Source organism: Lycorma delicatula, chromosome 1 (assembly GCF_047948215.1).
Source record: "Lycorma delicatula isolate Av1 chromosome 1, ASM4794821v1, whole genome shotgun sequence".
Lineage (NCBI taxonomy): Eukaryota > Metazoa > Arthropoda > Insecta > Hemiptera > Fulgoridae > Lycorma > Lycorma delicatula.
In genome coordinates this window covers 182,790,753-182,809,483 of record NC_134455.1, presented here as the reverse complement: position 1 = coordinate 182,809,483, position 18,731 = coordinate 182,790,753, and the positions used below count along the sequence as shown (strand labels likewise).

Sequence of the window (18,731 nt, the reverse complement as noted above, 5' to 3'; positions counted from 1 at the left end):
GGATTATATACACTGATGGATAATTCCAACAGTTAAGAGTAATAAGTTGTTGGCTCTAAACTAAAAATATATATGCTTTTTTCCAGTATTATTTACAACAATTTTATGAGTAAAAAGTACTGCAAACAATTAATTCGTTATCAAAGCTAAAACCCAAACAACCATGAGCAGAGCTGATGGATGAGTTTCTGGATTGTAAGAATGGAATCTAGAAACTGTATTTATGTCATGACTGTTAAACCAACTAGCATCAAACCTAAATGAATTTATATTCTTTTAAGTTAACTAACACAGCAAAAGAAAAATTTTAAAATTAGCTACAATTGATTATGATACTGCAATAATTGAAAAGCCAGAACATTATATCTGATAAGGATATAAGAGAGAAGCGATTATAAAAAGGAGTACATATATAATAAAATAAAAAAAATAGAAGTACACATTTTAATTTTAATGATTATAATTATATTTTAATGATAACAAATTAAGTTTAATTACTGGGAATAGTATTAACTCATTCTAAAGTAAGCTGCCAATTTTAAGTTTTTTGTAAGGCTAGAAAATATAAATATCTGTAAATTAAAAATTGAATTGTTGACATTTGCTCAGAAAAACATTTTGTTTATAATACTTTATGCAAAATTAAAGCAAATAACCCGTTAGCTTTAATTAAGTTTGTGCTTCTATGCATCACATAAGAGCAGATATCCAATTTTAAAAATCTGATATGGGCACACATGACTTCCTTGTACGCCTATTAAATTACATATACACATTTTTTTTAAATGAGAAGTACATAAAATTTATTTATTGTTATTATTGAATTATTATTTATCGTAAATATTTTTTACAATCAGAGATTAATAATTATTAATAAATCAATATATTTAAATTAAAAAGAAGGAGATAAATGATTCAAACTGATGTGCCTTCGCCTTGTAACATTCAAATATTTCAACAAATAAAAATTTTATTTGTCTATAACTCTGGAACCAATGAAAATATGAACCACTTATAATATATCATTGAAAAGCTCTCAATGAGGGCTTATTACTGCAGTTAAGAAAGTCCAAAATCCAGATTTTTTTGGATTTTGGTCTTTTTTGGTGGACACTTTTGGTCCAGTCGATTGCAATCAAAAGGGGGGGGGGGGGTGCACAACTAGATGTTACAACAGTCCTAAATCAAAAATTTCAACATTCTATGACTAATCGTTTTTCAGTTATGTGAGATACATATGTGCATACATAATGCGTACATACAGACGTCACACTGAAACTAGTCAAAATGGATTCAGGGATGGTCAAAATGGATAATGTTTATTTCTGTTGAGATCTGAAAACCGAAATTTTCTGCGATCACAATACTTCCTTTATTTCGTATAAGGAAGTAAAAAACTAAAAATAATTTATTTTAACCTTGATTGAAGTCTTGTGTAATAAAATAATTACAGAGATCTGCCACTTCTTGATAATAAATAGTGTTTTGGAATTAAATTGCTTAATATACTCATTATAAATAAATTAATATGACAAAACTTATAATCCATTACACGTGACAAAAGGGAAAAATTACAAAAAACTTTTATATTAACCTGTTCTTTTTTTAATTTTTAACAAATGCTTTGGCCTATTTAATGAAACTATTTATTTCAAAATTTACATGCTCATGATGCAGCACACAAAAATTAAGTAAAATTTATTAAAAACAAAAAAAAATTTTCACCATAGAAAAACTTGCTAATTTACAAAGATCCTTGCTAGTAAAAAATGGTTTTGTGAATTATTTTTGAAAAATATTTCAAGGCACAAAACATTTAATGAAAATATCCATAAATAATGTAAAACAATAAATGTTGGGTAATTGTATTTGTTTTTTTTTTTTAGATAAATGGTAGATTTAAATAAAACTAAAAGACAATTTTAATGCTCTTCACTTCAATAAAAAAACATAAGAAAAGTTTAAATAAATTTAGTGTTGGGTAAAGTTAACAAAAAACACACAGCTAGTATTTGCCAAAAGAAATTGGACTTTATTGAAAGTGTACCAAATGAATTTATGTTATAATTATAATCTTAAAACATAACAGGAAATTATGAAATTAGCATGACTTAATACTACTTAATATATCAGCTGAATTAACAAATGAATAATGCTGTTAAATACAAAATACATGAATAAACCTTTATAAATACACAGTGTAACAGAGCCGGAAAATAAGAGAGTTTACAATAATTTCAGTATAGAAGGCGTTAAATCACAATATAAACACATTAAAATAAATAATAATATAAATAGAATTTATTCTAATAGTAAGTTTTCTTGAAAGTATTAAGTTACAAAGAAGCACAAAAACATAACTTCATATCCGGAGTAATTTTCTTTAGATTAATTTAAGAGAATATGAATTCAGTGCATGAATAGATAGGAATTAATCTCGGTGATTAACAAGTTAAATTAGATTAAATGATAGAGTTGATTGCAATAAACCTTTCAAGTAAAGGTAATTTGCTCTGAGTAACTGATGTTTGAACACGGACCTTTGATGAACAACACGAAATATAATAATAGTTATCAATAATCATATATGAAATATATCGCACATAAGTTTTATAATTCTGAAGTAGTGTTTAAATTAAAAGTAGATTTGATAAGAACGATAGTTTGCATTTAATAACCCATAAAATGGGCTACACATGAACAAGGATAACATAAACGTTTAATATGAATAATAATGAATAATTTGCACTTGCCTGTATCACACACAAATATTAGCAAGAGATGAACTCGTAAAAGCAAGTACAGATGAATACATATGTAATCCTGGGCGTAGTCCGCACTGGTGTATCAGGAATACAGAGGTGTGATGTGGTTTGGTGATAGAATGATGCGTAGAATCCCAGATAGTGATGAGTTTGACATGTAGTGACGAGTTTTGAGATTCTGCTTGAATGAGAATGTTACCATAAAGTTTGCAGGAGAGTATGGCCATAGGCGACTGCACTGGTAAGATGTTCGATCTACTCTGCCGAAAAGATGGCGAAAGAAAAAGGGGGTAACCAGATCCAGGTAGTGGACAGGAGAGAGTGTGTGTAAAAGACAAGAGATGTGTGCATGTATTAGTAAGAGGACGAAAGAATAACGGGTGTATGAAAAGGGTAGTCAGAAATAACTCGATAGAAGAATGGACGCGGTCACTAAGGATGACGGAGGGAGGGTCGAACACAAGAACAAATAATAAAAACAGGTAGTTTTGACAGACACAAAAATTCGAAACAAAGCGAAATTTAACATTCCAGTAATAAGACAACGGGACCCACCCTAGCTTGGAATTCGTAGAAAATAACGGAAACTTTACGCTAGAATGGCGTAAACATTTAGATTGCCTAACATTACATGAGATAATTTTTCTGAATAAATTTATTTATAACATGACAAAAAAATTATATACTCTGAATTTTGGAACAGTTAGAATGTATTTTCTAAAACGTTAAAAATATTATAATATTCAAGGAATTCTAAATGCTAATTTTACAGTTAAAACTTGGATCAAACTGGAAGAAAAATGCATGTTGCAAATCTTTTTACAGCATATAATATCTACAGACAACCAGTATACCTAAAAGAGTTGTTAATAATGTTCAATATCACCATAAGGAATACATATAATTACTAATTACTCGTAAATTATACTTACAAGGCTGTGGACTTGTCGAGCCAAGTGCTGGGGGTGGAGGAGGTAAGTAGGCCGATGTTTCTGGTTTTCCTACAACCAGAATAACACTATCATGTGTTGCTTTTAATGTTGCTACTGCTTCTTCATGGGTCACATTTTCCAAATTTCTATCGCCTTTCTAAAAATAGATAAAATAAAGAAAAAAGATATTAATATAATCAAATAAATGATAAATGTACAACATTTATAATAAATTATAAGGGGAATATTCCAAATTACTCAGTGTTGAAATTAACATGTTCGAACGTATTTAACCACCAGCAACCAATAATTTTATTTCATCTACTATACATTTTGTTCAGAGCAATTACAACTGTAGGCAGTGAAGAATGAAACTTTCATTGGTCATTGGTGGAGTTAATGGGAACATTGACTGCTACTGCCAACTGTGATCTAAAACTAAGTAAGGAACTTTGTAGGTCAATTCTAAACAAATAGAATGATGGGATTCTCATGAACATCCCATGACAATGCAAGCAATGCCACTGCACAAGTTGCACAAAGGCTCTACATGATAGATTGGAGAAGATTTAGATCAAATCTCTCCAGCTTGGATTTTGCTGAACATCTATCATACCTGGCTGGCCAAGAATTGTTTGAAAATTAACAAGCAGTTTGTAGCAGGGCTTAATAACTGTTGGGTAAGGGAAAGATCACTTGTCATAATCGGTCCTTTTAACATTCATCTCCAATGCCCACAGATAGGTTGGGCAATTACGACTGGTCATCAGGTGGTCCATCCTGCCAAACTTCACACACACCAGACAGGGAAACCGATTCTCTCTATTCATACAATCCTTCAAACCGTGATCCCACCACAATGATCACACACATTGCTCCCTCAACAGACATGGCCATAACTCTGACATTTGTAGCACCAGGTGGTGTCCCCATAATCAACATGGGAGCAATTCTAGACTATAAAAATATTGTCTCGCCAGCGTAACCAAGAACAAACTTTAGCAATACACTTTCTTTCCGGGGCGTCACAATTACTTTCAAAACTTTGAAGCCTTCCCGAAAAGCATACTTACCTAAAAGGCCTACCCTGCTCATTCTGACAATATAGACAATCCAACACCTCCTCGGTGATCAAACCCTAAGGAATATCGTAAATCGTAATCTTTGGGTTTAAAGCTAGTGTGACCGGGACGAGACCCGACCATTATCACGCAGTACAGTACAGTCCAAGATCTCTCTGGCATCATCACTGTCATCAGTTTCCAACAGGACGCCACCCCTCCCAATCTTTCTAAAACTTTGAATACTAATAAGTCACGCTTCGGCCAAATAACTTCTTTCAAGGACACCATGGCTGCCACAGAACTAAGCAGTGGCTCACCAGCATCATTTTACTCAGGATGAATCAAAACCATCTTCCCACGATCCGGGGCCAATCGGATCCTAGAAGCAACAGCAAGATTAAGCGGCAAAGCATCAGGCAGATCTCAGCAAGTTACAGCGGCATAACTAACATCACACTCCGGAGAACGCCTCCGAGATATCACATCCTCAACCAAAGACCAGAGCTCCTCTTGTTCACGAAGCCAACCCAACAGACAGGAACGCCCAACCACACGGCGGTCAATATGCTCTCGCATACCCCGCAACAAGCCTCCACATCAACCAGTCCACCTCCCTTTTCCCAACTACCTCGCCTTTTGTCCCAATCACACGAAAGACCATCAGCATATAAGCTACCAATTTCAGCAACATCAGCTTCCAGACAAGATAGAGACAAATCAAGTGAAGGCCAAGTGGCAACCGAACTCACCGTAGCAGCACCAGAATCCATTCCTCCTGCCCTCGTTTTAGTCCTCCCTTTCAACTTCAGTGGCGACTTGGTCTTCCGTGACGTTACTTTAACAGGGGCATCACCAGTCAATTGCTGAGGGGCCACAGAACCCCCACCGTCTCAGGCTTGCCAACAAACTCCACTTCGGGAGGCATATGAATCATCACTTCAGTGACCTCATTATGACCAACGGAGCATATTAGAGCTCTTTCATCAACATCAGAGTCAGAAGAATCATAATTTCCACCTCGCAAACAAAACGGCTATGTAATCCAAGAAAACCAACCAAGTCATCAGAATCCAAACAGCCGGCAACAGGAGACAAACATTTCCGCCTCAATTCTGTACAACGCTTCTCAAAATCAGTCAATATTCTGAAACAGTCACCAAGTATTCCATTAGATAGGCGCAAGTCAAAGTCTGAGAAAACAACGCTGAGAGTAAAACCGGGCGGATCCCGACCGCCACCGACTGATTTTCTGCCAGCAAAACTCATTGTGTTAATAAGCAGGCACAGTGTCCAATAGAGATTATTATCAAATCAAAACCAAAAGAAACAAAAATATCAACACATAAACAAGTCCATAGCAAACAGATGAAACACATAAAAAAATCAAATAAAACAAAAAGGTAACATAAAATAAAACAAACTTTCACAGTTAAAATTAAAAGAAAAAACAAACAATCCAAAAAAGTAGCCTAGGCTATCAAGGTTACCTATAAAGTTTCCAAAAGAAAATAACTAAATTAACCCAAACACAGGAGATCAGTAAATACAACACAAAACAGAAAACAAAAAATAACATAATAAACAAAAACTTTTAACTCAAAATATTAAGAATTTTTAAGAGCGATATTCGTATCCAATATGGTGACTTAAAAGATGTTAACCCCCGTCAAATATATATTTTATGTAACGTATGTGGAATAATTTCACTACTTTGTGGAGAAATTAAAAAAAGTGACAAAATGTACAAAACAAATGTTATATGTAATAATACAAATTTCTATGTATATAAAAAATCAATAATTGTAAAAGGAAAAAATAATGAAAAGAAAATATCAATAATCCTTTTTTTAATTTCAGAACTGAATAAATGTCATTAAAATAAAAAGTATAATGTTTATATAACTGCAGTAATTCAATATTATTATTAATAGGAAAAAAAGAAATACTATTTGGTATTATAATAATATTTCTTTAAAGCATATTTTCCCTATATATATAAATAAAAAACAACCCTTTTAAAAAATTCCACTTCAGCTCATCTATCAACCAAATATTATTTTCAAAAGTCCGTCATTTCTCTACCCTTTATAAATATTGATTACTATGATACTTTTCCCTGCCTGTATCCCAGTTTACCACAATGATAGGTAAAATGACCAGAAAAGCTTACACAGAAAACCTTTGATCTTGGTAACTGGGGGCTCTTTTTATATCTGAATTGCAATATTTACTATGACTGTCAAAAGATTAAAAAAACTCTTTTACTGAAAGGGTTTTTATTTGATGTAATGAAATTCTCAAAATTTAACAATTTTGTAAGTTTTCATATACAAGAACATGAATAATGAGAAAAAAAATCAACAATAATAGCAAACAATTCAATGTTAGATTAATGAATTGACATCAAGAAAAATATTTTCAGCTATTCAAAAAAAATTATTTGAAAGCAAATGGAAAAAAAACTGATAACTCTAGTTGGCTAACTTGATTATACAGCGTGATCTTTTTACTTTATCATATTTATTAATTCTAGAATATAAACCACCTAGTACAGAATATTGAGATAAGACAGCTTACCTTCATTTTATCATCAAAATACTTTTGTGGGATCCCACATCCTCAGTTATGATTGAATTATTTAATCAAAACTGCATATTAAAAATACTGAAATAAACATGGTGTAATGTTTGTTACATTACTGTAATATTTAATGTAATTTAATATTACATTTTCTGTAATATTACAGTAATGTAAATTATTTTATATTTAAAACAACTAAAAATTTTACATTTAAATCATTTTCATTTATTTTAGTTTATAAAATTAAAGAAGATACATCTTATCTCAATATTCTGTACTAGGTGGTTTATATTATAGAACTTTTAAAATATAATTTAACAGTACAGAAGAATAATATGTATCTTAAGAAGAAGATTAATTTCATTAAAATAATATATATATGTGCAACAACAATGATGCTGAATTATAGCAACATAAACATTTAGCTTTTGTTTGTCATCAGTTCGGTTGATTTAATACATTTCTCCAAACTGTTTATTCTGTACCACTATTTTAGCCTTAACATATCCTACATTCTGTATTCTTAATTATATGTTCATAAAATAAATATTGTAAAAGTGTTATAAGTGTCAAACTATAATACTTGTAAGCAACCTGACGTCAGTCATAAATTACTGCTACAAATGCATATCTCTTTTAAAGAATAAAAAGCATCCCATGTCATGCTTACTAGAAAGAATTAGGAGTTAAGTGGTTTCCTGTTGCCTTTTACTAGCCAAAAATTGAGTATTTAAGACAGGAAGTCATTATGATTATTGTGCATCTACCAGACAGGAGAAAAGACTCCTTGATTTGATCCAAAGAGACAGCCCCACTATCAAACAGTACTGATGGTGCAGTGGGTTTATCAAGCTCCTGGGATCTCAGTACTGAGGATCTAGCAGGGTCAAAGCAACATTCACAGAACCAATAATAAGGAAGAAGAGAACAGGAAAAAGAAAAGAGATGTTAAAAAAACAAAAAAGATGCAGTCTACTCATCAGGATAGTTTATTACTGATTTAGTTAAAAGTTTTTGCAATTGCTCCAGCAGAACCATGGGTGTTCATAATATGATAAAAAAAGTTGTTTTCTATATCAATTTTTAAAATTGTTAACTAACCCAAATTCTAAAAATCCAAATTCAATCCTTTAAAGTTAAAAACATTTCAGATAAGTAATATATAGTAATTATTATATTGGTATAACAGACTTTCTTTTGCACATTACTTTTTTGGTTATAAAGTACAAACGGATTAACTACAGTTCATCATTCACAAGCACCCAATAATGTTTTTGTTAACAATCATGAGATGATATGTCTCTTGGAATAATACAACAAGAAGTGAATGGAACTATATATTCCAGTAGTAGCTGAAGGGAAACTATGTTTTTAATGACAGAAGAAAATAATGGAAATTTATATATTTAATACATTTGTAATATTTTTTTTGGAAAATCTAATAACAAATTTAGTATATTAAATTTATTTTTTGAATATCTTGGATTTTAGCTCCTAATTTAGATTAAAAATTCAATGCCCCCCCCCCCCACACACACACAGCGAGAGATTGAGAGGGGGGGATACATCCACACATAGATACACACCATTATAACTCAGAGTATTATTAACAATGTAGGCATAGATTTTAAAGATAACTAACATGGTGTGTATTCACAATGCTGGCATAAATTTTATAGGTAAAATCATTAAGTCTGCAATGTAACCTTCACAGTAACATCTCACTAATTTTATATATATTATATTTTTTAAATTTATAAAAAAAAACTTTCTTGAACAGAAAGTCATCAATATTTTATAAAAATATAATGATCCATTTTTATGAATCATACTGAACTAATGCCTTATATAAAGTGATGGATGAGTATAATGTGTGAAATAAATGATTTTTTCTTTTCTTTTAAGATAAAAACATCAGAGAAATAGAGAAACAAAAGAAAAATTACCGTTTTGAAATGAAACCACCACCATTCTGAAATGCTTTTTGTCTGTAGCAAATATAGATTTATTTTTATTCCATTATATGAAACACAATGTATACAGAGAGACTGTTTCTCAAGAGTATCAGTTGAACTGTTATATAACATTCTAATAAATACATCTTTTTTCACAATAATTTAACATTTCATAGTGAAAGAGTTATAAAATAAAATAAATAAATAAAACAAAGTATAAAATAAACCTATTTTACTGAATGTGAAAAATGTTCATCTTATAAAATAAAAACCAAGAATAAGGGAGTAAGAGAGTAACATACTAGTGCCAGACTGTGTATCACTTCATCATCTCAAGAAAATATATAATTATTCTTTTTTTAAAAAACCTTCAATGTTGTTTTTTTATATTTATAATTTGATGATGCGATTTATTCTTTTTTACCAATTTTTAAAAACAATTTCATTAAAAACACAACTTTATTTGATTGTAATTAGTCAAAAGGTTAGGTATTAATTCTAGTACACACTTGGATGTACTGAAAAAATATAGGTGTACTTAAGAGGTATAAAAAGAATATACTGAAACTGAATTTATATAAAATCCATAAAAATGTATCAAATGTACCCACATGTATCTTGGTTTCTCATTTCGATAAGAATCATTAAACAAAGTACAAAATTTTACTTAAGGGTATGTATACTGTATTTAGATACTCTAAGCCTATACATAACAAGCTTAACTTGGATTTTGAAGTAATTAACTTAGTTATCATAACTTGGTACTGCACAGTTCATTGTGTAAATATAACACAGCTGATTGTGTGGGTAGAATTAATGATGATTGTATTTCTGTTGCCCACAAATGAAACTTTTCAGTGTTTTATTAGATGACAAGTTTTTGTGGGATGATCAAATTGATTTTGTTTGTAACAAAATCTATTTTGCTCTAAAGCGCCTAAATAAAAAAAATAAATTCTTTTTTCTTTTCTTCAAGAGTGAAAAACGTTTTCCCATTATCATCACCCGGAAAGTAAAAATATAAAATACAACAAAAATAAAATAAAAACTTAAAATAAAATATTAAAAACAAAAACATACAACTACTACTGCAGCTAACTAAAAAAATTACTTAAAAAATAAAAAACAACTATCATAGACAGAATCTTAAAAATAACTAATATGTAAAATATGTATATATGGAGTAGGATCGCTTCTCTTAACTGAGGTGTTGCTGGCACGGATAATGGAATCCGTGGTTAACAGAGACTAAGTTTCGTTCTTGAATTCAGGCAACAAACCATATTAATATTGAATTGGTAGCAGAATAAGCCACAAATTAAAAATGATTACAACAATGTTATTATTTATTATTATTACTGTATTTATTACAATAAAATCAATACTCTCACATCGACTCACATAAACTTAGTTTGGTTTTTTAACAAAAACGTCTGACACCTTCTTTTGTCTTAATTGAGTAACATGGTCTACAGGAGCATGATTACACGTCAGTTTTGTAATACCATTAAGTCAAGGAAGGGAACATCATTTCTTATCTAATTAAAAAGTTACTAATTTAAAGGCTCGCTCTTTACTAATTTTAAAGCCAAGTGCAGAAGCTTCTTCCCTTGAAGCTAGTATTTTTGATGGCAGCATACTAAAATTTAATCCTGCTCATCTGAGTTATACACTTGTTCTGGTCACAGATTTTCTGACGGAACAAGAGCAGAAAATTTTTTGATAAAATTAGCAGCATTGTCAGTATCAGTAGATCATTTTTTTCCTGATATGGCTAATTGTCTTATGCCGTGACGATTTCTAAGTTTCTCCACCCAGCCATCACTGGTAGAAAATGTATCTGGACCATTCAATTTTTTATTAATTTGAATGTCTTTTCTGCAAAGTAGGGCCAGATACTGGTACCTTGAAGGTTCTCTGTTGCCTGAGTAGCAAGGAAACAGCATCATCTGAAGCATCCTAACAGGCTTCTTAAGCGTAGATCGTTTATCTAAATCTTTTTGGGCACTTTTGAACAAAATTCTTCAATTTCTTTTAGAGCTGCCACCTTGGTGTCAAAATGTTTACATTCAGTAAGCATCAAGCTATTGTAGCATGTGGAGTGTGATTTTTCTACTTTGTTCATTGTGAATTATTGAAATGTGCGCTTCAATAGAAAATCCCACGAGTTGTGAAGTGAGTTCATTGATTAACTTTTTACTGGCAAAATCTTCTAACCAACTGAAATTCATTGGCAACTTTGTGAGGTGTACAGAGATGGAATAATGAGTGAAGGTGGAGTGAGGTAGTGAGTGATGCATTCAATTTAAAAATGGCTGCACCAATATTCATGATGAGGACTGCAGTGGTCGGCCTAGCCTTGTGACTGTTGAATTGACAATGAAAATCAATGATAAAATTTGTGAAAATCGCCACATTAGAATTACGGAACTCTCGTTTCATTTCCCCCAAAAGTTTACACAAAATTATATCAGGGAAGCTTGGTTATCACAGGCTTTGTGTAAGATGGGTGCCAAAAATCTAAGGCGGCAGATTTCTACAGAGAAGGAACTGAAAAGCTTGTGCATCATTATGATAAGTGCCTCAATTTAAATGGCAACTAAGTAGAAAAGTAGTTTAAGATTGTCCCTTTCAAATGTATATAACAAAATTTCTTGTTTTTATTTGACTGGTTTTTTTATTTCAAAACATAAGTTACTTTCTGGACAGCCCTCGTACAAACACGTCGAAGAAATAAAAACACCTGGTCTAAAACTTCTTTATCATGACCAGGATTCGATGAATATTCCTGGGCAATTTTAATTTTTGACACAAGACTGCATAACATGTGCAATCCACAAAGATGTGGAGCACAGTCAAGCAGCAGTTTCATCGTACTCATGTTGGGGTGTTTACTGCTAATTTCAGATACCTATGAACTAAGAATAAATTGTGTAACCTAATATTTTAATTTATGCTTGTATTAATGATGTGCAATCTTTGCTTACAAAAAAACAATTATTCTTTAAAAAATAACATTTGTCTTTACTGAAATAGACAATTGGAACTATTTTCTTAAAATAATTCTTCTGCTTACGAAAAAGGGCATAATTATTATGCTTCTGTGGCTATTTTTAATAAACTGCTGAACTATTTGAAAAATCTTCCCATTTTTTTATTTAAATAAAATTAAAAGATTTTATTTTAAAGAAACAATATTATTCTATTGATGACTTTTTAAATAAAACTAATAAAGAAATTTAAAAAACCATGAATTTTCTGCATCTTGTTCAGCATGTGTATAAATATGGGCTAAAAATCATTTTTTATAGCGGTTTCTGAATTGTGAATTATTTTGTAGTAATTTTTATGCTTTAACATTATTTCATGTATTTTTATTTCAATAAATAATATAGACTTTAATAACTAATCACATTTATTTTTCTATTTTATAATTTGTTTTTAAATTTATAGTTTATCTTATAATGATATATCCTACATAATTGTATTATTATGTACTAATCAAATTAAAATATTTATTTGTATTTCTCCATACACATAAAAAATGAATTCAGAAATTGATTGTTTGTATATTCTGAATGTACAAATCAAGCTAATACAAATTATATTGGGTAGAATAGTGTCACAGCTACTGATCCAATACTGAATATATACTTTTCCCCCTTATCTGATTGACGAAGAAACTGTTTAAATATTAAAACTCCTTAAATTTTATGTTTATATGATATTTTAACTCCTGTATTTAATGTGTTTTAAAAAATCTGGTCAAAACATAAGTTGTTTTCAGAAGTGAATAATGCCTTGTCTTATGTAACTGCACAAACATTTAGCTCTAAAATTTAAGTCAGTATGAGTATTAAATGAGCAATAACTTTAACACAAATTTGGTGAAAAATAACTGAATTACATTAATTTTATAAACTCCAAGAAACATTATTTCATTAAACATTAAACTTAAAAATTAATGAAAGTAAGTATCTAATCAATATAATTAAAAATATAAAATAATCTGATTAAAAATGCAAGAAAACTTGTTAAAGAACAATAAATGATAAATAAAAAAAAGAAGATAATTTTCTGCTTTTAGTAATAACACAAAGTCAAGATGTCAGGAACCTTCAAGTAGAATTTATATCAAATAAATTGTTCAAAGGTAAAACTTCCCAATGCACTTTGACTTCCTATATCATATAATTTAAGCAAAAAAATAATTTAATTACAATTTTTTCAGTTATTAAATGGATTCTACTTTGTTATATGTACCAGTTAATAAATATGGCACCATCCACTTGCTTAAGGATAATTTTTGTTGATACAAAGTACAATAATGATAATAATTCAATAATTACATTATTACTAATTGAATATGTAATTCCCTCATTTACTAATCTATTGAATATTTAATATTATTTTATATAAATACATTTCACAATATTTAAGTTTTAAAATGTTTGAATTTAAGTTTATCAAAATAAAAGTTAAGAAAATATAAACAGTATCATGTGAGCAATTTAAAACCAAACCAAGCCAGTTCGAACTGCAGTTGAGTGTCACGTTTAACACTGCTGCTACTACTAAGCACCATTTTACTGGTTATGTATTTTGCTATTCTCATCTATTGTTGAGTAAATTAAATTATAGTAAAACCGGGGGTCGGTTTCAAACACAAAATGAAAGACAACTTTCTGTTAGGACTCTAGAGACCACATCCAACAGTCAAAGAAAAATCTCTTGTAATCTGAAAAAACTTATACACAAGTTATCACAAGTTGTAGAAAATGCACAGTTTGCCGTAAGATTCTTAATGATTTAAATTTGAAACTATATCACATAGAAGCAGGAACAGATGAATTAAAATTTCTTATTGCGATCGGCTTCTAAAAAACATTGCTGATGAACAGACAAACCCAGTACAGTATTTTACAGAATTCTACACTTAGTTAACAGATTATGAAAACGTATAAACCTTCTTTCTATAATATGGTAGTAAAATGTTGCATGAAACTATTGGTGAACTGAAGATGAACATTCAGCAAAAAATTGATGTCACTGACAACAATGTTTTGTATCAGGTGACTCTCAATATGATCACTGGAACACAAAAGTGCACTGCTGCACATGGCGCTAACTTCTAACATCTTTTGTAAAAATATGTAAAGTTTTGCTAATTAAATATGGAATTTAATTTATGTTTTCATTTTATTCATAAAATTTTACATCTTGTAACTGTGTTTAGTCTATAGTAGTTCAGTTTTAAGTTGCTCACCTGGTATTAAAAATTATACAGATTAATATTCTAACATCTTATTAATTGAATTTATAACATCAATTCCTTTTTTGCCACTACCAATTTTAAACTATTTTATTAAAACAATTTTCAAATATTTAAATGAATTTTATTTTGCATTAATTTAGCCGATATGTGTTTTTTAAATATCACGTATCATAGTTGATAAGTGAATATTTCACCCATAACAATGTTATCAAACCCTATAAAAAAAAACAAATATAGGTATAAAGTGCATTTCTAGCATTTTTTAAAATCAAAATTATTTAATATAATTGGTTAATATTCCTAATTGTAATTATTTTAATGTTGATGGAAAACCAAAATATTTTATAATCGTCAAAAATATTTAATAAAGTTTTTCATTATATTTTGTATCCTTATAATTAGATATTTACTTTTTTTTATTCAGCCTATCCTATTTCTTTTAATTTGCATTCAACAAAAGACGATAAGAACCATCATTCAAATTATTTATTAACTTGTAGTATATACATTATAAATGAAAGATAACCAAGATTTCAATGAAAAGAGAAACCAGTTCATAACTGACAATGAAGAGTAATGCCAACCCATCAGAATTACATAGCACAATACTACAGTAACAACATACTCCTACGTACTACTATGAAACATTAACAAACATAACAAGTAACATGAATGACACCTGACAGCTCAACCAACAGTAAAATCAAGAGCATTAATTGGCACATTTCATACAAAACCACTCATCAGAAAATTAGCATCGATGAGCACCCCATTTAATGAAAAATTATTAAACTGTAAAAATATGTGATTTTTTTCAAGCATAAATATTTTAATGACATTTAAATTAATATTAATTTATTAGTCTGTTTCATATTTTTACTATAAATATATACTATAAAAAAATCTAACAGAAAAAAGAAGTTACGTATGATTGTTAAAAGAATGACTTTTTATATAAAAAGTATAAACTCCACATATTTTAATATGTGGAGTATACTACAGATAAAAATCAACTGCACAAAAGAATAATAAAATAAATGTATACATGTTATTGAATTTTCAACCCTAAACTCCATGAATATTTTTATTTGCTGTTTTTATACTTTATATAAATGAAATGGTGTAATACAGACACGCATAATAAATTAATACTATTTAAAATAATTATAGTTTTTATAGCAATAAAATCTACGATTTTATTCAACATAAAACAACCTTATAACAACACAGCGGTTAGATCTCACTTCACGAATGTTTGTAATTTTTTTCTTTGCCAAATTTAAAACTTATAACTTCAATAAAGAATCACATTTCATTCATTTTATAATACTCATAGTGAAAAAAAATTTGGATTAATTTTCTATGATTCACTTGCTAGATAGATTTTAATGCTTTTTTTGTTCTTCTCCATTCCTTTTGATTCTATGCTAATATCTTTTTTCCAAAATAAAATTTCTTGTTTACAATCTCAACTATCATTTCTTATATTCAAATTTCTATCTTCTTTTACTATTTTTACCTTTTTCACTACCTTCTAGAAATAGGTTTACTAACCCTGTTTTTACCTTAATAAATATAAACCCAGCCCTCTTTCTAAGGTCTGCCAAAACTTTCTCTCTTTACCAATTTGTCTTAAAACCTCTTCATTATGTACTCCTACAACCCACTGATTATCAATATTCTCCTGTAATATCACATTAAAAAAAGCTACATTCTCGTTTTTTCTGGCTTCTCTTTTGACCATGTTTTGCTTTGATAAATTACTACTATTTTCCTAATAAATGTTTTTTTAGAATTGCTTTCTAATTTCTAAATCTATGTTTAATACTAGCAGATATCTTCTGGCTTAAATTAAGTCTACTCTCAATATTTTTTTTCTTCACACATTCTTTGTAATTTTAATATCTGTAAAACTAAATTTTCAACTTTTGATATATATGTTCTATTTTATTATTTACATCTTCATTATCCTCCTATCTGACATATCTTATTACTCTTATTTACTCTTAAACTGAGTCTCTCCTCCAACAATGAAGCTCATTCATTATTTTTTATAATTCATTCCTACCTAGGAATGATGGTACTTCTTACTTAAGTCCCCAGATTTTTACTTTGCTCTCTAAGTTTTCATTTTGTTTCATTTTTGTTTCGTCTTCTATATACAAATTAAAAAAACAGACAAATCGGTACACATAACATTTATACTTTTTTTTGTATTAGAATTTGTTTTTCCTTATTTTTTACTATTATATTATTCCATTTTTGTAGATCCTTATTTGTGTATGACACTTCGTTTTTCCTGAAAACCAGTTATTATTCCAATTTGTTTACTTCTTACTGTTTTTACATCAGGGATGATTTGTTAAACAAAAAAATTTGTTAAAATTTTCAAATATTAAACTACGTTAAGGTACTATCATCAATTTAATTTATCTAAGATTTACTTCTCCCTCTGGTGAGGGGGCTTGAGTGCTCAGTGATACAGAGTAGCTAAACCAAAGATGCAACCATATTAAAGAGCAGACTAAGGAATGATTCCTGAAAGAGGACGGCAGTTCTTTCAGTAGTTGTTAAGGGCGTAGGTCAGGAGGACTTAAACAGCCATATCAACATCACTCAATCTTCTGAGTACTACGCAGCTGACAGCAATGGAAAACTACAGCTGTTTTTTTTCCAAGAAAATATAATTCTCTGCATTTTCATAAAAAAGGTGGAGGTGCCTTCCTTGGTAAAATATTTCAGAGGTAAGCTAGTCCCCTGTTCGGATATCTAGGTGGGGACTACTAAGGAAGGGGGGTCACCAGAAAATTAAAAAATAATATTCTACGAGTCGGAGCATGGAATGTTAGAAGTCTAAAAAAGGCTGGTAGGTTAGAATTTAAAGAGGGAAAAAAATAGGTTAAATGTACATGTAGTAGAATTAGCGAGGTTCAGTGGGAAGAGGAAAACGACTATTGGTCAGGTGATTTTAAAATAATTAACTCAGCTTCAAATAAAGGGCAGGCAGGAGTATGTTTTATATGCATAGCGATATAATCATTATAATAAGGATAAAATCAAAACCTAAGCCAACAACGATTGTTAATGTCTACATGTCTACAAATACCGAAGATGATGAGGTAGTGTGTATATGAAGAAATTGACAAAGCAATTAAACACATAAAAGGGATGAAAATGTAATAATAATTGGAGATTGGAATGCAAACATTGGAAAAGGCAAGGAAGGAAATATTGTGGGTGAATACGAGCAAGGCAAAAGGAATAAAAGAGGAGACTGAAAATTCAAATTTTCGCACGAAGTATAATTTAGAAATTGCAAACACCCAGTTTAAAAATAATAACAGAAAAATATACACATGGAAAAAGCCAGGTGATAGTGCAAGGTATCAGATAAATTATATCATGGTTAAACAAAGATTTAGAAACCAACTCGTAGACCGCAACGCTTATCCTGGAGCAGACATTGACGGCGACCATAATTAATGATAATGAAATGTAGATTAGGGTTTAAAAATCTGAAGAAAAGGTGTCACATTTATTGGTGGAATTTAGAGAAGCTTGAGGAAGAGGAGGTAAAGAAGACTTTTGAGGAGGATATCGCAAAATGTCTGAGTAAAAAAGGTAAGGTAAAAATATAGAAGAAGAAAGGGAGAATGCTTAAATCAGCAGAAGTGAACTTAGGCGGAACAAAGAGAACAGGTAGAAAACCTTGGATAACAGAGGATATATTGAAGCTGATGGATGGATGTAAAAAATATAAGAATGCTAGTGATGAAGAAAGTAAAGGAACTATTGACAATTAAGAAATACTATAAACAGGAAGTGCAAACTAGCAAAAGAGTAGATTAAAGAAAATGTTCAGAAGTGTAATTTCCAACACCCAGTTTAAAAATCATAATAGAAGAATATACATTTGGAAAAAGCCAGGCGATACTGCAAGGTATCAGATAGATTATATCATGGTTAAGCAAAGATTTAGAAATCAACTCGTTGACTGCAAAACTTACCCTGGAGCAGACATTGATATCGACCATAATTTAGTGATAATGAAATGTAGATTGGGGTTTAAAAGCCTGAAGAAAAGGTGTCAGATGAATTGGTAGAATTTAGAGAGGCTTGCGGAAGAGGAGGTAAAGAAGATTTTTGAGAAGGACATCGCA

General features: G+C 30.0%; 1 protein-coding gene across 1 annotated transcript in view; it reads right to left on the bottom strand.

Annotated features, from left to right (window-relative positions):
* dlg1 (MAGUK family member discs large 1) overlaps positions 1-18,731 on the bottom strand; it is a 1,479,687-nt gene that overhangs the window by 207,216 nt on the left and 1,253,740 nt on the right. Inside the window, exon 8 of the mRNA XM_075368120.1 lies at positions 3,698-3,854. Within this exon, the coding sequence (XP_075224235.1) occupies positions 3,698-3,854 (157 nt within the window). The remainder of the gene's footprint in view (positions 1-3,697; positions 3,855-18,731) is intronic.